The following is a 19900-nucleotide window of genomic DNA, read 5'->3' on the forward strand; positions in this document are numbered from 1 at the left end:
GTAAGAGTTGGGGAGACAGGGTGGGTGGCGTCTCTTTCCTCCCTTCTCCCCCCGGCCTCCTCCCCACCCCAGGGAGTGGTCTCTTCTGAACAGTGGCCCCCGGCAGCTTGTCAGCCGAGGCTCTGCTGCTGTTTTGGCGCTGTTAGCTGGACCTTTCCCTCTTCTTAACTCCCACAAGTACCCCCGCTGCCTCAGTGTGTTATGCCTTTCATTCGTTCGGTATTCCTTCCTTACCTCTCTAATTGGTCCTCTTTCCTAAACTGACTGAACCCTGGGAGAAGGGAATGGCTGATCCATCAATCAGTGGTATTTACTGAGCACTTACTGTGTGCAGAGCACTGTATTAAGTGCTTGGGAGAGTACAACACAGTGGAGTTGGCAGACTCAGTCCCTGCCCACAAGGAGCTTACAGTGTAAAGAGGGAGACAGACATTAAAATAAATTACAGATGGGAAAGCCACCGAGTATAAGGTTATGGACAAAAGTGCTGAGGAGCTGGGAATGGAAAATGAAAGTGGTTAGTGTGTACAGACCCAAGCACGTAGGCACCGCAGATGGGAGGAAAATCAATCCCCTGCGGAAGCAGTGTTGCCTAGTGGAAAGAACCCGGGTCTGGATGTCAGGAGACCTTGGTTCTAATCCCGACTCGACCACATGCCTACTGTGCAACACTGGGCAAGTTACTTCACTTCTCTGGGCCTCACTGTCCTCATCTATAAAATGGGGATCAGTGCCTTTTCTCCCTCGTCCTTAAACTGCAAGCCCCAAGTGGGATAGGGACTGTGTCCATCCTGATTAACTTGATTAACCCCAGCGCTTACAGCATTGCTTGATACAGTAAGAGCTTAACAAATACAATAATAATAATTCCCCAGAGCTGACCCGAGATATGTTGTCTACACTTTTCTTCAAAGAGAGAGTCCACACTTCCCTAAGCTGTTTGTTCCAAGGGCTCCTGGGAAGTTCTCCCTCAGAGCTCTCTTAAATCCCTTTCACCTGCATTTTCAGCCTTTCCTCTCTGGAAATAGAGGAAGTAACTCATCTCTCACCTTCTACCTGTCTGCTGTTCCCCTTAGTCTCCTCTCTCTTTTAGGCTGAGCCTCATGCCATTAGCCTTTCCAAACAAGGTATTTCCCAAGTTTTGAAACTGTTCCCCTCTAGCTCCTCATGGTCTCTGCCTATGGGCCCCAGCCTGTCAGAGCAGTGAAATGACAGCAGAGGAGTGTCTCTCCAGAACTCTTTCCTGCCAGATTCCTGTCGCTTTAAACCCTAGGGCAGGGCTTGGCATCTTTTTTGTTCAGAAGAGGCAAGAAAAATGCAAACTTTGAGCAGAGGGCATGCAAAGAGCCAATCTTAACATTTAAACACATCTTACTAAAGCTTACTTATTTTGAACCAAATGGCTTGCCACACGTCATCTCTATCTCCCTACATGGCAACAGCTGTTTTAAATGTCTTGTTCAATCAGTCGTATTTATTGAGAGCTTACTGTGTGCAAAGCATTGTACTAAGCGCTTGGGGCAATATAATGGATGCGTTAGACTCATTCCCTGTCCACCAGGAGCCTACAGTCTAGCCCCAGGGGGCCCAGGACTACTTGGTCTTATGGAACCCTCAAATGGCTTCCTTGTGTCACACTAACTGTGGCGTGGTGTGATGATGTCCTGAATCGGGACAGCTGCTTCATAGCCGCCTCTTTTGCTAGCAGTGCAAAATGAGAGGGGAGGGGAGAGGAAGAAAAGGGAAGGGTGACTTGAGGGACCAAATCTTTCAGAGGTTAGTCTCTTCCCCCTTCCCTGTCCTCCAGCTGCCCCAGGGATACCCAAGGGCAGCGCCCACATGACTAAGCCAAAGACACGGCAGCAGAGTAGCTCCTCTCTCCCTACCTGGACCCCCCAGCCCTCCCAGTCTAGGACAGGAGCTGGGGCCACCCCCAGAGGGGATGCATCGATATCCTCAGGGTCAGGTTGGCCCGACTCTTCCAGCTAGAAGTAGAACACCGCCCCTCCCCATCCCATGGCCAATGACAGGCCCAGGAAAGTGGCCATGGCCTAGTCCAGAATCTCTCACAGCCTGTGGCCCAGGTAGGCACCTGCTGGAGTGTTGGGGTTCATTGTCTGGTCTACACAGGCCCAATCTTTGAGACGTCCGCCCTCATAGACCCTCCTGGTGGCCCCCCCAGCCTTGTGAGATTCGCAGGGGTCGCCCCCATCCCTTTGATGGCAGGAATGTCTAGGGCCCAGGGTCTGCAGTTCTCCTAGTGGAAGAGTCAGTGAACACTCTGCCCTCCAGAGAAACACATTCTCAAGGGCAGAAGAGGCAACATCTCCTTTAGAACCCTGTGCCCTGCCCCCCAAATCACCATCCCCACTTCTCGATGCAGGGCGGCCTAATCCCACAGCACCATCACTGGTGTTGATCGAGTCCCTTCCGGACGATGCCCGGACCCCCAGAGTTCTTTATCCAGACTGCTTCCTCTGAGTCAGTTGTATTTATTGAGCACTTAGCTGTGTGCATACTAAGCTCTTGGACAAGAACAAAGTAACAGACACATTCCGTGCCCTCAGCAAGCTAGAGATTTTGCTCCTCCACTGACTGAGAGATTGAAAGGCCCGATGAGTTTGGAGATCCACCAAGGGTCCAGAGGAATGGGAATGGGAGAGAAGGGGAGAGAGATAGGAGAAAGAAGAAAGAAACGAAGGGAGAGAGAAAGAAAGAAAAGAAAGGAAAGACGGATGAGTGGAAGGAAGGACGAGGCTGCTAGGGATGTGCGGAAAAGGGGAGTCCATGAGTGGGGGTGGGGCAGTGGGAGGACAGGTCCCTCTGGGGAAGTAGGTGAAGGCAGTGGAGTTGGAAGACATGGGTGATTTAAGCTGGCTGGAGGCGTTGCTAGTCATCCCGGATTCCCACTATCCCCACTCTCCCCCCACTGGCTCTTTACCTCCATGAGACCGGCAAGCTTTGGCCCTGAAGCTTGTGGGGTGTTTGGATCCGATTTCCAGTTTTCTCCTGAGGCCGAACTGGTTAGACTTGGGCCCCATCCACAATGGCAGCAGTGGGAGGTGAGAAAAGAGGGCTTGCAGGAGGCCTCCTCAACCACAGCTTCACCTACTGGCCGGGGCCTCGGAGAAAGGGGCCCGTGGGGACTGTCCAGCTAGGGGCCGGAGAGCAGCCCGACCGTCTGGGGTGGGGGTCACCCAACCAGGATGGGCCAGAGTCTGACGTCTCTCTCCTCCTCTGATGCGTCTCAGCTCCGTAGGTACATTTGCCCGGGCTCTCGACTGCAGCAGCTCTGTCCGGCAGCCGAGTTTGCACATGAGCGCCGCCGCCGCCTCCAGGGATATCACGCTGGTAAGAGGGGGACCACCTCCCACAGTCCGTTCAGAAACCGGAAGTCGGGGGCGGGGGTGGCCACTGAAACTCTCAGGGTTGGGGTGGGAACTGGTTGGGGAGATCAGGAAAAGGTTAGGCCTGGAGGTTTCCTCTTCTTCTCTAAAGGGGGAGGCGGGCATTAAAATATATTACCGATATAATAATAATAATAATAATGTTGGTATTTGTTAAGCGCTTACTATGTGCCAAGCACTGTTCTAAGCACTGGGGTAGACATAGGGGAATCAGGTTGTCCCAGGTGGGGCTCACAGTTTTAATCCCCATTTTACAGATGAGGGAACTGAGGCACAGAGAAGTTAAGTGACTTGCCCACAGTCACACAGCCGACAAGTGGCAGAGCTGGAATTCGAACTCATGAGCCCTGACTCCAAAGCCCGTGCTCTTTCCACTGAGCCACGCTGGGCACCCACGCTGCCCCGATATGGGTTGGGGGGCCAAGGGTGGGATGATTATTAAATACTAAAAGGGAAGGATCCAAGGGCAAGACAGCACAGGAGGAGAGGGAGTCGGGGAAATGCGTTCCTCCAAGCACAAACTCGTGGTGTGCAGGGATCATGTCGACCAATTCTGTTGTACTGTACTCTCACAAGCACTTATGCCGTGCTCTGCACATGATAAATGCTCAATAAAAAGTCCTGGCCTGGGTGGACTCTGGGTTAAGAGTCAGGGTATTAGGGATGCCGGGGGGAGGAGTGTCACTCTGGGCAGTTTGGTCTCACGGCCCAACATTGGGCTTCTGATGACTTCCCCATCAGACTTCCCCATCAACATCCCTTGAACTGCTGCATTCCGGGTGCTCGTTTACTCCTTGAAATCAGTACCCAGTCTTCAGCTTTGTGTCGCCGAGTCGGGCTAAAGTCAGCACCCCGGAAATTACAGCCTTGTATTTCCTGATTTCTCTAAGTTAGAATGGCCAACGTAAATTCCATTGATGAGATTTATATGCTGAAAACCCCTTGTTTTTTCAACAACAAAAAAAAGGAAGCAGATCTCTGCGGGGTTGTTGGTGCAAAAATAAACACAGCTGGCTGCTTTCCCTCAGAGGAAGTTCTGCCTGCAGGCTGCCTAGAAGTCTTATGGCAAGTGCTCTCCTTTGCTTGTGATTTCAGAGCCCGGTGGTAAGCTTAGGTGTGGGATTCTAGAATTCCCTAATGCTACCTCTCGTTTCCAGTCTCCCCAGTTGTCAGTCCTCGTCATTTTCCCCTTCTCTCCTCTATTCCTTCCTTTCCTCCCCCTCTCTCACACACTCTCCCTCTGCCTACCCCTTCACTACTGCCCTGCTAGAAGAGCACTGGTTACACAAACCATTTCAGGGCCCTTCCGAGGTGGTATTCCAGGAAACTGCAGTTAAACACCACTTGGGGGCACAGAACTCGCTGCAGAAGAGACCGCGTCTCCAGTTTCAGTCTCAGGAGGGTGGAGCGAGATGGTGTTGTGTGGATGAAAAGAGGGCCCAGAGCAATGGGGGCTACAGGTGAGCCTGAAAGCTGACAGGAGACACTGCACATCTGGCTCCCCACAGACCCTGAATTGGGAGTTAGCTAATAGCTCGGGATCTCTCTGGCCTCACTGTGGGTCCGTCGGTGTGGTAAGCGGAGAAATTTCGGCCGTAAAACATTTCTTCCAGCAGCTTCTTGGAGGCGTTCCTGAGGGCTCAGCGCACTCTTCATGGGACTGATTGAGCGGAATGCGGCCTAGCCTCATTTGTCTACTGGAGCCTCTTTGTTCTCCTAACCAGAAATCAACACAGACCACAAGTAAAGGGCCGGGGTCCAGGCGCTGAAGGATCCATTGTTGAAAGTGGTTTCCCTGGCAGTGGGCATGTGGCTACTTCCTCAAAAACAAAGAGAGCTGGATTGTCCCAAATTTGGGAGTTAAGTCCAGCTCTATAAAATTGTGTGGGACAGGGGATTTGTTTATTCTGTATTTGCCCTGATAACATCCTTTAAATATGGGAACATCACGCTTCATGGGCTCTCCCCCATGCAGTTTGACAGGGGTGTCCCTGGGAAGTGTCATGTTTCTGGATCCTGAGGCGGGGGGAAATGGGTGAAATATATAGGTCTCAAAAGCTCCATTCCATTGAAACCCACCACCTCAGTGGTCCTTACAACGTGGTTTCATTCAGTCAATCAGTGGCATTTATCGAGCACTTACTGTGGGCTGAGCACTGTACAACAGAGTTGACCAACACTGGTTTCTCGCGGCTCTGATATTAAAGAAAATAGGCTGCCTCTCCCTCCAGAGCAGACATGCAGGAAATTCCAACCTGGGTTTTTTGGTTGGTGTTTTGTTTTATTTTAGTGGTATTTGTCAACGACTTACTATGTGCCAGGCACTACCAAGTAACTTGCCCAAGATCACACAGCAGGCAAGTGGCAAAGTCAGGATTAGAATCCAGGTCCTCTGACTCCCAGGCCCATGCTCCTTCTGCTAGGCCACTCTACTTCTCTAGCCAGGCTGAGTTCCCCGCCCAAGGGAGGGCTAGATTTCCCGATAAGAGTCTTGCCCTCAAGGACTTTACAGATTAACACAGGTCCAGTGCCCAATCATCAGTAGTGCCAGAGGGAGAGGGGAGGCTGTGACTTGCACATTTTTTTGGCAAAGTGAAATTTGCTTATTTGTGGATTTTCTCCTGGAGCGGCTTCCTGGGGTTATGGTCTACTTTCTTCACTTGTCCTTTTTTTTTTTTAATGGTATTTGTTAAGCACTTACTGTGAGTCAGGCACCGTTTTAATAGCCGGAGTAAATACAAGCTAATTGGGTTGGACACAGTCCATGTCCCTCATGAGGCTCACAGTCTTAATCCCCATTTTACAGATGAGATAAAGGAGGTTCAGAGAAGCAGAGTGACTTGCCCAAGGTCACACAGTAAATGTGGTGGAGCTGGGATTAGAACCCAAGTCCTTCTGACTCCTGGGCGCATGCCCTACCCACTAGGCCACAATGCTTCTTTGTCCATCAATAGCTTTTATTGGGCTCCTAATATATGCTCAATCAATGATCACAGGTGTACAGTAGAATTAATAACAGGGATGAACTCCCTAAGATCGGGAGGATCAGAAAGATCAAAATTTAGATGCTTGTCCAGGTAGGGATTCGTAGTAATCGGCAGTGGTGGTCCAGAAACGGCAACCAAGAGGTCGAGGAGGATTAGGACAGAATGTAGAGCTTGTTAGTTCAATCAAATAAGAGATCATTGGTAACCTCGGGGAGAGAGGTCTCGGTAGAGTGATGGGAGCAGAAGCTGGTTTGTGGAGGGTCGAGGAGAGGAAGTGGAGGCAGCCCGTTTCAGGAAGAATCTGGGTAGGAATGGGAGAAGGGATCTGGGATGAAAGCTAGATGACACAGTGGAGTCTAGAGGAGGGTTTGGGGTTTTTTTTTTAGGTTAGGGGAGAAGTGGACATGTTTGAAGGCAGAGGGGAAGCCATCAGAAAGCAAGTGGTTGAAGGTGATGGCCAGGGAGGGAAGAGTTGATGTCGTGAAGTGAGGAGGGATGGAAACGGAAGAGCAGGCCGCTGAGGATAGATTTCCTTGGAAGTATTTGTGGTATTTGCTAAGTGTTTACTGTGTGCCAAGCATTCTACCAAACACTAGGGTAGTTACAAGCTAATCAAGTTGGATAGAGTCCCTGTCCCACATGGGATTCACACTCTAAGGCTGAAGGAAGACAGGTATAGAATCCCAATTTTACAGATCAGCAAACTGTAGCACAGATAAGTGAAGTGACTTACCCAAAGTCACACCACAGGCAAGTGAAGGCCCATGCTTTTTCCAGTAGGCTCTGCTGCTTCTTGGGATTTCCTTTCACTTACTTGGAAAATCAAGTAGCAGGACAAAAATTAGTGAAGCCTCCCTGCCTCTCACGTGTCTTCTTCCACTCTTCTGGAAATGCTGAAATACTGTCTTCACCCCCAGATCCAAGAGCTAAGCTACCCGGGCCTTTCCATATCAGGGACTGGGGCTGGCAAGACGGCCCTGGCGGGGATTCTTGGGAGGCAGCGGGGGGGATGGGAGGGGGGTAGTGGGTAGTGGCAGAGTGCCAGTCTGGAAGCCGGAGGACCAGGCTCTGCTCCCAGCCTGCTGGGTGACCTTGAGCAAGTCTATTGATCTCTGTACTGCAGCTTCCTCATCTGTAAAATGGGAACAATAAAGCCTGCCTTTCTGCCGCACGGGTTGTTGTGAGGGTGAAAATGAGATAAGTAATGTGAGAGTACATAGGGAATCAAAGCACTCTACAAAACTTGTGGTGTTATTATTACTATTATTGTTATTGTTATCCATACCGGGCATTGGGATCTCTCTAGGACTGGCTTTCTGTGTCCATATTTTCTGTAAGATCCAGCAAAGCCAGCATACATGCTGCCCACCTCCATTACCCAGCTCCCTGCTCACACATGCTCTCTCTCTCTCTCTCACACACACACACACACCACACACACGCACGTGTGCGCACCCTCTTTGGTGGGAGTAGCCTCCCCCCATCTGATAAGTGTCTTGGGGGCCGGAGTCAAAACACATCTCAGGGAAACAAACTCCCAACTCTCAGAGCGGCAGGATTTCCAAGAGCAGATCGGCATCATCTGGAAACACCTGAACTTTTTTATGGTATTTGTTATTAATAATAATAGTAATAATAATAAAAGCAGTGGTATTTTTAAGTGCTTACTACGTGCCCAGGCAATGTATTAAGTGCTGGGATGGATCCAAGCTAATAGTCCCTGTTAATAATAATGATGATGATGATGGTATTTGTTAAGCGCTTACTACATGCCAAGCACTGTTCTAAGCACTGGAGTAGATACAAGGTAATCAGGTTGTCCCACATGGGGCTCCCAGTCTTAATCCCCATTTTACAGTTGAGGTAACTGAGGCACAGTGAATTGAAGTGACTCCCCCAAGGTCACACAGAGGTGTGATTAGAGGTGGGATTAGAGGTGGGTGGGATTAGAACCCATGACCTTTGACCCCCAGGCCCATGCTCTATCCCCTAGGCCATGCGACTTCTCACGCTTGCAACCTCATCACACTCGCAACCTCATCACACTCGCTTCTCTGGCATCCTGGCGGGTCCTGGCTCTCCGGCTCAGGCCCAGTGGGAATCAGCAAAAGCAGTTGGCATCTCGCTTCCATTCCTGTTCCCTGAGGTCTGCGGTTATAGCCACCCCGTTTGCCCCGTGTCTGTCCTGCCAGCTGGGAGTGCTTTCTGGAAAGTTCTTTGCCTTGTTCCAAAGGGGAGCAGCTGCCGCCGCTGGCCCTGACCACTGCCGGCTTCCGGCAGAGCTGGGTGTCCTTCCAGGGGAGACTGAGGGACCGGCTAGCTCTAGGCTTCCGTCCTGTTCTCACAGCTCCCTTCTGAGAGCGAGGGAGACTTCAACAGTGGTCCCGTGCCTTTTCCACACTTCTGGCACTGCCCTGGGCAGGAGTGGTGATCGATGATCTGGCTAACAGGCATTAATAATAATATTATTATTATGGTATTTGTTAAGCACTTAGTGTGGGCCAGGCACTGTACTTAACGCTGGGGTAGATACAAGGAAATCAGGTTGGACGTAGTCCCTGCCCCATGTGGGGCTCACGGTATCAATCCCTGTTTTACAGATGAGGTCACTGAGGCCCAGAGAAGTAAAATGACTTGCCCAAGGTCACGCAGCAGATGAGTGGCGATGCCAGGATTAGAACCCATGACCTTCTGACTCCCAGGCCGGTGCTTTGTCTGCTAGTCATGCGGCTTTAATAATAGTAATCATCACGATAATTATAATAATAATAACTGGTATTTGTTAAGCCTCTACTACATGCCAGGCACTGTACTAAGCGCAGGAGGGATACAGCAGATTGAGCTCACGTGAGACTCAGAGTCTTAATCCCCATTTTCCAGATGAGGTCACTGAGGCCCAGAGAAGTAAAGTGGCTTGCCCAAAATTACAAAGCAGACAAGTGGCAGAGCCAGAATTAGAACCCAGGTCCTTCTGACTCCCCGGGCACTGTCCATTAGGCCACGCTGCGTTAAAGCTCGGATGGTAGAGGGACAGCAGACGCTAAATCCCCCGGCTGATTCCTTTAGCTTTACATTCAATTTGCTGCTCTCCGGGGTGTCTCTGATTCATTTCTTTGCCTTAGCCTCCATTCGGCTGCCCTTCTTCCCCACCCCCCACCCCGTTAAATCATCGCCATCAAATGCCCGCCCTTTCAGAAGCAGCATTTCCATTGTTGAAATGCCTGGGTCCGTCTGGCCGGTTTCCTTTTCCCGGCCCAGATTGAGCCCGACGTGCAGCTGTGTCCCCTCTGCCGTCCTGCGTCCGCGTCGGGGATCCCACGGTCTCCGTCCGGCTTTGTCTCCCTTCGAGCAGCTGCGTGTTCTGGAGCCGCGTCAATCCCCGCCGCCGACAGCCCCTCTTTCTGCTCGAGATGGGCCTGCGAAGCCCACCGCCGCCACACAGCAGGGGGGTGGAGCCTCCCTCCGGGACAAGGGGCGTAGGAGGGGACGGGGGGGAGGGGGGCGCTTCGCCAAGCTCGGCTCCAGCCGATGGGCGTGAATAGGAAAACCTTAAAATAGCATCATTTCCTTTCCTTGAGCCGGGGGTTTTCAATCTCGATTCAGAAACTCTTCTTGCAGGAGTTCATGGGCTGGATTGGGTATCGAGTCGACAAATGGATAGAGCCCGGGCCTGGGAGTGAGAAGGACCTGGGTTCTAATCCCGGATCCTCCACTTGTCTCCGAGATGACCTTGGGCAAGTCATTCACTTCTCTGAGCCTCAGTGACCTCATCCGCAAAATGGGGATGAAGATGGTGAGCCCCGTGTGGGTCAGGGATTGTGTCCATCCTGGTTCTCCTGTATCTACCCCAGTGCTTAGAGCAGAGCTTGGCACATAGAAGGCGCTTAACAAATACCATAATTATTATTATTATTATAATTATTATTTTTTTAAAATTCAGAAACTCACCTTGCAGGAGTTTGAAGGCCAGGCTGGGTCTAAGTTCTCAAAGTTGAGATCTAAAATATTCCTCCTCTCCTACATCTCCCTTGCCCGCCTCAGTTTGCTTAGCTCTTCTCACTTCTTCCCTCAGACAAGATCCCCTCCACCCCCCCATTAAACGTACACACAGTTTTGGGGAACAACCGCAGTGCTTAGAATAGTGCTTCGCCCGTAGTAAGCGCTTAACCAAGTACCATCATCATACCATCATCAAATACCATCATTATTATTATTATTAGAACAAGTGACAAGAAAACAGCTCCAGATATTTCCCACCACCTTCACCCTGACTGCCAAAATGCCCTTACCTCATTCGGTGTTTTGAAACACTCTTGTCAGCTGGGCAGCCTCTGTCTTAGTGCTTCCTTAATGGGCACTTAATGGGAAAGGTCCGGATATTTCTGGTCTGAGATGGGGCTAGAACTCGTGGGTCCAGAACGTGATTTCTATTCACTCACTACACGGCTTTTGGAGTCAAGGGGCTGCCTCCTCCTCCCACGGAAGTCGAGACCATCCCTCTTGGAGGGCCACCAGAGTCCTTGTTTGGACATGAAGCCCCCCGAGTTGGTCTGCCCAGACCACTCTGAGCTCCTGAAGGGGAAATTTCAGCCTGTCTGCCTCCCTTGCCTGAGGGGAGGTTTCTTCAACCTCTCTTTCACCTGAAAATACAATCAATCCAGTGGTCGATATTTATCGAGCATTTTCTGTGGGCAGAGCACTCTACTAAGCACGTGGGAAGGAAAGAGACACGATCCCTGCCTTTAATGGCCTTATAATTTAAGTGATAGATGAAATAGAAGTGCTCCGCCAAATTCCAGGGGTGGTTAGAAAAAAGGATTATTTATACAAAGAAGAGAAATGCTTTCTCCAGGCCTGAAGAAGATTGCCTTGGTTGGGCCATCCACCCAAAGAAGAATCTCCACGAAGAAGCCCTACCATGAGGAGAAAAGACAATAATAATAATAATGATTGTGGTATTTGTTGAGCACTTACTCTGTGTCAAGCACTGTTGGGAGCGCTGGGGTAGATGCAGAGTAATCAGGTTGGACACAATTCCTGTCCCATTAAGCTACACTGCTTCTCCAGCATCTCTAAAGAGGGTGGTCTATGAAGTCTGTTGGTGTGAACTCTGACCCCAGGGAAATCATGCTATTGCTTTGGGGTGGAATTTGAGACAATTGGCTTTCATCCCTGACTGCTGAACCTGTTGGACTTGGACCAACAGCCACCCCTCCCTTTAAACATCTCCTTCGGGGGTGGTCAGTGGTATTGATTTAATGGTGTTTTTTTTTATGGTATTTGCTAAGTGTTTACTGTGTGTCACGCACTGTTCTGAGCACTGAGGGTAGGTACAAGTTTTTCTGGTTAAACACAATCCCTGTCCCACATGGGGCTCACAGTCCAAGTGACTAATAATAATTATGGTATTTGTTAAGAACATACCATGTTCCAGGTACTGTGCTTAGTGCTGGGATGGACACAAGCAAATCTGGTTGGCCGCAGTCCCTGTCCCACATGGGGCTCACAGTCTCAATCCCTAATTTTACAGATGAGCTAAGGCCCAGGGAAGTGAGGTGACTTGCCCAAGGTCATACAAGAAGACAAGTGGCAGAGTTGGAATTAGAACCCATGACCTTCTGACTCCCAGCCAAAATGGAGTAGGATTTTAGTCCCCATTTTACAGTTAAGGAAAGTAAGGCACGGAGATGTTAAGCAACTTGCCCAAAGCCACACAGCAAGCAGTTGCAGAGCCGGAATTGGAACCCAGGTCCTCTGACTCCCAGGCCCGTGCTTGAGTGCTTACTCTGTGCAGAGCACTGTACAAAGCACGTACTAAGATCCAGACCTTTGGAGTAGCAAATTTCCTGGCTATTGTCAGAGTGCATGAGCTGGAAGTGAAGAATTAATAATAATATTTGTAAAATGCTTACTATATGCCAGACATTGTGCTAAGCACTGGGGTAGATACAAGGTAATTAGGTTGACCCACAGAGGGCCCACAGTCTTAATCCCCATTTTACAGATGAGGAAACAGGCACAGAGAAGTTAAACCCAAGGTCACACAGCAGATAAGTGGTGGAGCAGGGATTCGAACCCTATTCCTTCTGACTCATTCATTCATTCATTCATTCGGTAGTATTTATTGAGTGCTTACTATGTTCAGAGCACTGTACTAAGCGCTTGGAATGTACAATTCGGCAACAGGTAGAGACAATCCCTGCCCAATGACTCCCAGGCCCATGCTTTATGTACTTTGCAGCGTGGGAAGTATTCAGAAGATTTGCCTTTTATCCGGCTGTACAGAAAGATGCAATCAGTCACAGGGCAGCTAGCTGGATCCAGGGGCAGTTGGGGGTCAGAGTGTCTTTGCTGGGACCCAGGCCTCGCAAGCAACTTTGAAACACCATCTGCATGCTCCCCCCGAGAGTTACATCTGGGACAAAGTGAGGTAAAAATGTCCCAGGCCCACATAGGGTCACGAAGGCCCGAGGGATCCAAGAATATCTTGGCCATCATGAAACCAAGGTCTCCATGTCCCCGAAGGAGTTTCAGCCCCACCGACCTGACCGCAGTGACCATCTCACAGCACTGCTAAAGGACAAGGACAGGTTCCAGCTTTGTCACGGTCGAGGAGGAAATCCTATGGAGATGTTCCTTTATCACACCTTCCTCTGTCGGGGAGAAGGCCGTAAAAAGCAAAATCCTAGCAGAGGCATCAGTTTGGCTTTTGAAAAAGCCCCTGCTGCAGCCCAGCACCATGAAAAATGACAAAACACCAGGACCTGATGACAGGCCAGTTGATGGAGATGTAGAAGCCCGGAGGGGGATGGGTCGAGTAAGCACTTCGACGAGCTTTGCTTCAACATGGGGAATACAGAGAGATCCTCAGAGTGACATAGATCATCCCCACCTCCTGCCACCACCACCTTCCAGGAGAAGGGTGAAGAAAGAGCAGAGACTCCAGAGGTTACTAGGGTGTCTTATTGATTTCCATTGCCTGCAAAGGTCTAGCCCGAGTCCCAGATTGCAACGTAACTCCAGACCAAACCACAGGTCAGGAGACAGGCTGTCTGCAGCATGTCAGATATAAGAGGCGGGTGAAGAACAGCGCTGAAACCTCTCAGTCGCATTTATTGAGCATTTACTATGTGCAAAGCACTGTATTAAGCACTCGGGAGAGTACAATATTACAATTAACAGACACAGTCCCTGCCCACGACGAGCGTACATCTGCGTATATTGGTGAGATTCTCCCTCAGCGGCTTTATCTTTAAATATGAAGGTCAGATGTGTGTGCAGATAGACAGACACATACCAAATCCCCCACACCTCCTTATTTCCAGCAGGAGGCAGGTAAATGGGGCACAGGAGAATTGGCATTTGATTCTTGTGTGCAAGTGAGCATGTGTGGACAATATGGTCTATTCTCAGGCAGCTTCCACCTGATTAAATTATATTTACGCTTAGGAAGGTACTTGGCACGTAATAAATGCTTAACAAGTACCATAAAAAGGAGACACTAGTCGGACCCAGACCTCTCCTGTTTGCCTCTTTGATTCGGACCTAGCCCACGGGTTTGCTCTATTTTTGCAACCAGTGGGCAAGGCCGTTGGTAAAGAAACTCAATCTTAGTACACCCCATGGCTTGGGAAAAGCCTTGAAGCCATCTCTACTACAGCAGATTGTTTTCTCAGGATGCCAGGAAAGTGACTCCCTTCAGGTGAGAAGCAGCACGGCCTAGTGGAAAGGACCCAGGTCTGGGAATCAGAGGACCTGGGTTCCTTTCCTGGCTCTGTCCCTTATCTGCTGTGTGATCTTGGGCAAATCACTTCACTTCTCTGGACCTCAGTTCCCTCAACTGCAAAATGAGGATTCAGTACCTATTCTCCCTCCTACTTAGGCTGTGAGCCCCATGTGAGACCTACTGATCTTGAATCTATCCCAGTGCTTAGAAGTGTTTGGCACACTGTAAGCATTTAAGAAAAACCCCAATTAATATTATTCAGGTGAGGAGTTGCCTCAACCTACTGGTGATTTCTAGGCTCAGGGGGCTATGGCCTGCTTGAGTTTGGCCCTCAAGCTGGATACCCTCCAGGGTGGGATGCATTTGATCTTTCGGTGATTCTGACTGGAGTGATGCCCTTTGGGGAGAATCAGTGTGGCCTAGTGGATAGAACGTGGGCCTGGGAGTCAGAAGGACATGGGTTCTAATCATGGCTCTGACACTTGTCTGCTGTGTAATGTTGGGCAAGCCACTTCTCTGTGCCTCAGTTATCTCATCTGTAAAATGGGGCTTGAAACTGTGAGCCCCATGTGGGACAGAGACTGTATCCAATTTGAGTAGCTCATCTCTACCCTAGTTCTTAGTAGAGTGCCTGGCATATAGTAAATGCTTAACAAATATCACTATTATTATTACTTTATTACTATTATTATTACTCACTTCCCTGGGCCTGGGGCCACAGAAACGGCAAGCATCTCCAGGCTGGTTCTCAGTTGAGCAGGGCCTCATCTCACCTCCATTTTTCTTTTTTGGTTTTTCTCCCCCTCAGTTCCACGCCATGGACACTTTGCACAAAAACGTCTATGACATCTCCAAGGCCATTTCTGCTCTGGTGCCCCAGGGCGGGCCCGTCCTGTGCCGGGATGAGATGGAAGAGTGGTCTGCTTCCGAGGCCAACCTCTTCGAAGAAGCCCTAGAAAAGTATGGAAAAGATTTCACTGACATTCAGCAAGATTTTGTAAGTACTTGTCCTCGGTGCTGACCATGATCTCTGGGCTTCCCCCAATATCCGGGGCCAAGAGAGAGAAACTGGCCACCCGTCTCAGCTGTCACCCTTGAGCCTTGTGCTTCATGGGGAGAGAGTGGTGATTACACTTAGAAGCTGGCAAACGGGACGATGAGAACTGTTCGATTTATCCAGACTCCCTTGGACCTCATGATGCTTTCTGCCTACAGGACATCCACCTCCTGCCCCCCACCCTCCCTCATGCCCAAATCCTATCCCAGAAGGATAGGTTTTGGGGAACAACAATTCTGTGTCCACCCTTTCTCAACCAATCTTGGTACTGTAAAGTTGAATCGTGGACCCCTCTCATCTGGCCTATTCCCAGGTGGCCAAACCCCAACCTTTTCGGCCTGTCTTCCTATAGAACCCTCCCCCACCTTAACCCCCCGCTGTGATTGTTGGCGGGAAGAGCTGCCGGTGTTGATCCGTGTGAATTTCGGTGTTCATCGGGAGGCCGGCTTCCCTCCTCGGAGCCGAAGTCTCCTCTGCTGGAGGCATCGCGTTGACGGAATCGAATCTGGGGGATTGAGGGAAGTTGAGCCGATTAGGATGTGGCCAGCAGTAGCTCGAATAAGCAAGACAGATGGAGAAGAGGCCAGTTTGGCTCGGAGGGGAGTGTGGCTCAGACCATCTGGCTAGGCAGCCTGTGTTTCTGAAAGCTCACGAGCTTTCTCTCCAGAGGCGGTAGAGAGGCTGCTGGCAACCGAGGGCTCTTCCCTGGAGGTGGGTCTCATTGCTGGGGGCACGGGAAGCTCCGTTCTCCTCAGATGCCGAACTGAGGGGCCTATGGGGGTTCCAGCAGCGCCAGAGTGGCGGGAGATGAGGTCAGTCAGAGGGACTGGTGATTCGCCTGGCCGCCCCTCGGGAGAGCCAGGCCTGGTGGGTTAACCCAGACTCTGTTGCGGGAGCTTCAAACACCATGAGCAGAGGGACAGACTTTCTCAAAGCTATCTCCCTCATCATTTCTCTCTGCAAATAAATTTACACCAGGTTTGTGATTGCAACATTACCCGACAGAACCTTTAAACCCCTTTCTCCGATTCTAGACGATGAGTACATTTTTCTTCCTGTTCATAGCTCCCGTGGAAGTCCTTAACCAGCATAATCGAATATTATTACATGTGGAAGACAACAGATAGATACGTTCAGCAGGTAAGAGTCCTCATTCCTCGCCCACTTCAAGGCATCCCTCTGGCTGGGTTGATCTCTGCTCCCTCAAATCCTCACTCTCTGGGCGGGAGATGTGACTGTCAGTCATATTTATTGAGCACTTACTGTGCACAGAGCACTGTACTAAACTCTTGGGAGATCACGGTGTAATGGAGTTGGTAGACACGTACCCTACCCACGATGAGTTTACAGTCTAGAGAATGTATTCAAGTCCTTTGGCATCTCTGCTATTCTCTGTGCCCTTCTACCCCCCCATCACACCTTCTCTCACTCACATAATAGTAATAATAATAATTGTAGTATTTGTTAAGTGCTTACTATGTGCCAAGCACTGTACTGCTCACTAGGGTAGTTACTAGATAATTATGTCAGACACAGTCCCTGTCCCACGTGGAGCTCTCAATCTAAATAGGATGGAGAACAGCTATTGAATCCTCAGTTTATCTATGAAGAAACTGAGTCACGGAGAAGTGAAATAACTTGCCCACAGTCACTCAGCAGGCAAGCGGCAGAGCCAGGATTAGAACCCAGGACTCCGATTTCCAGGCGCAGGCTTTCTCCACTAGGCTATACTGCTTCCCCACAGCCTTTCCTCTGCCTAGTACAACTTTCTCCTTTGAATCTGGTTGCGGGGGGGGGAAGACACCCCCAATCCATTTCCCCAGCTCCTAGCTTAACATTCCCCTCCCCAGTAAATCGAGCACAAGTGGTATGGGACAGCACAGGATCAAAGGCCTGAGGGGGAGGGGGATTCATTGCCCAATCTAGCAGCATGGCCCAGTGGATAGAGCACGGGCCTGGGAATCGGAAGGACCTGGGTTCTAATCCTGGCTTTGCCATTTGTCTGCTGTGTGATCTCGGACAAGTTGTTTAACTTCTGTACCTCAGTTTCATCTGTGAAATGGGGATCAAGACTGTGAGCTCTATGTGGGATAGGGACCTGACTTTCTTTTATCTATCTCAACACTCAGAACAGTGTCTGACACATAGCAAGCACCTAACAAATATTATTATTATTAGCAGGAGGTGGTTTACCAATTTTATTACATTGTACACTCCCAAGCTCTAGTACAATCCTCTGCACACAAGAAGTACTATTGATTGATTCTAATCTGGTCAGATCAATCTACGGACTCACAGGTGACCGAGGAAGGAGGGCCCACCACCTCTCCACACAACCCACCCATGCTGAAACAGTTTTACGTCCATCAGTAGGGATTCAGGGATCGCCCACCTCCGTCCCAGCCCTGCAGGCTAACTTCTTTCCCAGCTGGAGTAGAAAATTCCCATCCGCGTCCCTGACTTTCTCCTCTGCTTGTGTTCCAAGAAACGATTGAAAGCAGCCGAAGCGGAAAGCAAGCTGAAGCAAGTGTACATACCGAACTAGTAAGTTGTTCTTCTCGGAGGACTTGGGTTGTTTGCAAAGCAGCAAGGACGAGATATACACGGAAGGTCACCGTGAGCTCCGTGACATAGCCAGCTGCACGGGAAGGCCGTGAGATGGGCAGCCAAGTTGGAATGGGCTCTAGGAACTTCTGTCAGGAGCAGTTCATTCATTCAGTTGTATTTATCAAGTGCTTACTATGTGCGGAGCACTGTATTAAGCACTTGGAAGAAAAGTGGGACTTAGTCTGGGAAGGCCTCTTGGAGGAGATGGGCCTTCAGTAAGGCTTTGAAGTGGGGGAGAGGAATTGTCTGTTGGATTTGAGGAGAGAGGGTGTTCCAGGCCAAAGGCAGGATGTGGGTCAGGGGTCGGCAATGAGACGGGCTAGATGGAGGCCCATTGAGAAGGTTAGCACCAGAGGAGCAAATTGTGTGGGCTGGGTTGGAGAAGGAGAGAAGGAGAGCAGTTGGGGTGGCTTTGGCCTAGGACAGTGACAGAGTCCCCTAGTAATGCAGTATGCTGTGTCCCCAGCACCTGAAAGCATTTCCATTTCAGCAGAAGGAAAGTTTATGTTTTCCACTGGGAAGGGTTCAAATGTAAACCGTGATTCCCAAGCCACTTCCTGTCTGGGAGCGCGCTCGTGTGTGTGTATTCCTCCCCCTCACCCCCCAATCCATGTCCTGTCCTCTGCCGGTTGGCAAATTAGGGGATGTTCTTCCGACAATGATCATCAATCCGTAGAAAGCCTGACACAGTGTTGGAAGAAACACTTGTACACGTGATTGCTATGTGGGTCAAGACGTGAACATCCTAGCGCCCATCTTCCTCAGCACAAGGTTCTTCAGGGACAGGGCACCCACGTCTTAGGAGAACCGACTGGAGTTGGAACAGCTGAGAGGGCGGGGGAAGAGCATACGTCACCATCCCCCTCACCAACGTGTCTCTTCAGATTTGTTGTCAATCTTCCCCTTAATCTTGCGCATAAAATAAATGGGGATCAGAAGCAGAGGAATCCAGAGAATTGGAGATCCTCTACCCAAGGGTTGCAAGTGACTGAGGGCAGGTCCTGAGAAATCTCACACCCCACCCCACCCGGCCTGGCCATCCATTCGACCTCGCTTTTTCCAAGCTGTGGGCTCTGCGGGAGTTGCTTCTCACTGCCCCCAGCATCGGGCCCTCCCCAGAGCCTGGGTGGCCACGGAATGAGGTCAGGAGCAGATGTGAGGTGGACACTCGCCAGCCGCCAGCCGTAGCTTGAGCAGAAGGAATGATTAGAGGAGCAGTGACAGGGAGACAACGGCAAAGGGCGAAAGTCCCGACAGAACTTACCGTCTTACCTTGGTGAGAACTGGAAGGAGGAAGAGGGATGGATTTAAGGAGAGCTGGTGCAATTGGCAGGAATTTTAGGGAGAGGGACAGTGTTCCAGCTTAACTGGATGAACGGATTAGACGTGCAGTGAATGAAGCTTTGGCTGGGAGAGGGGAAAAATAACAGAACGGTGGGAAGATATGGGAGTGGCTATTAGTCACATTGGTAAGAGGAGGATGAAGACGGGGCCAGCAGAGGAAAGTATTTTAGCTCCTTTCCCGATGCTTCCTGTCCCATGGGGCGGAAGTTCGTCTCATCTTTTCCAGTGTCTACGCCAGCTTTTAGACTGGAAGCTTCCCAGCAAACGGCGTGTTGGCATAAACTAATATACCCAGCCCTCCCTGGGGCCAGTGACGCAATGTCTGCCGGGTGGCTGAAAGGAGAGACCAATCGAAATTGTCACGACGGAGGCGCCGTTGACGTTCTTTTCCTCTTGTCCTTGTTTTTCAGTAACAAGCCAAATCCGAATCAGATCAATGTAAATAATGTCAAGCCGGGAGCGGTCAACGGCACGGGCGTCCAGGGCCAGAACCCTGGAGCGGGACGGGGCTGTGAAAGCTGCTACAGTAAGTGGTTCGAGGAGGGCCACGATGGGAATGAACAGAGTTGATTCGGGAGAGAGGCTGCAAAGTTCGTCCTGAGAAAGCTGGCAGATTTTCATTGCAGGAAGATAAGAATAATAATAAGTATGGTGTCTGTTAAGCACTTACTATGTGCCAGACACTGTATTAAGCCGTGGGATGAATACAAGCAAATCAGGTCAGACGGTCCCTGTCCCACGGGTTCACGGTTTCAATCCCCATTTTACAGAT

The 19900-nt window shown here is 50.3% G+C and overlaps 1 protein-coding gene across 10 annotated transcripts in view; it reads left to right on the top strand.

Annotated features, from left to right (window-relative positions):
• Window positions 1-19900, top strand: part of MTA1 (metastasis associated 1) — a 127853-nt gene that overhangs the window by 80312 nt on the left and 27641 nt on the right. For all 10 annotated transcript variants that reach the window (XM_029063505.1, XM_029063515.1, XM_029063524.1 and 7 more), the window contains 5 exons: window positions 3252-3351; window positions 14929-15117; window positions 16243-16317; window positions 17663-17721; window positions 19539-19654. In XM_029063505.1, coding sequence (XP_028919338.1) covers window positions 3252-3351; window positions 14929-15117; window positions 16243-16317; window positions 17663-17721; window positions 19539-19654 — 539 coding nt within the window. The remainder of the gene's footprint in view (window positions 1-3251; window positions 3352-14928; window positions 15118-16242; window positions 16318-17662; window positions 17722-19538; window positions 19655-19900) is intronic.

This window comes from Ornithorhynchus anatinus, chromosome 1 (assembly GCF_004115215.2).
Source record: "Ornithorhynchus anatinus isolate Pmale09 chromosome 1, mOrnAna1.pri.v4, whole genome shotgun sequence".
In the NCBI taxonomy this organism is placed as follows: domain Eukaryota; kingdom Metazoa; phylum Chordata; class Mammalia; order Monotremata; family Ornithorhynchidae; genus Ornithorhynchus; species Ornithorhynchus anatinus.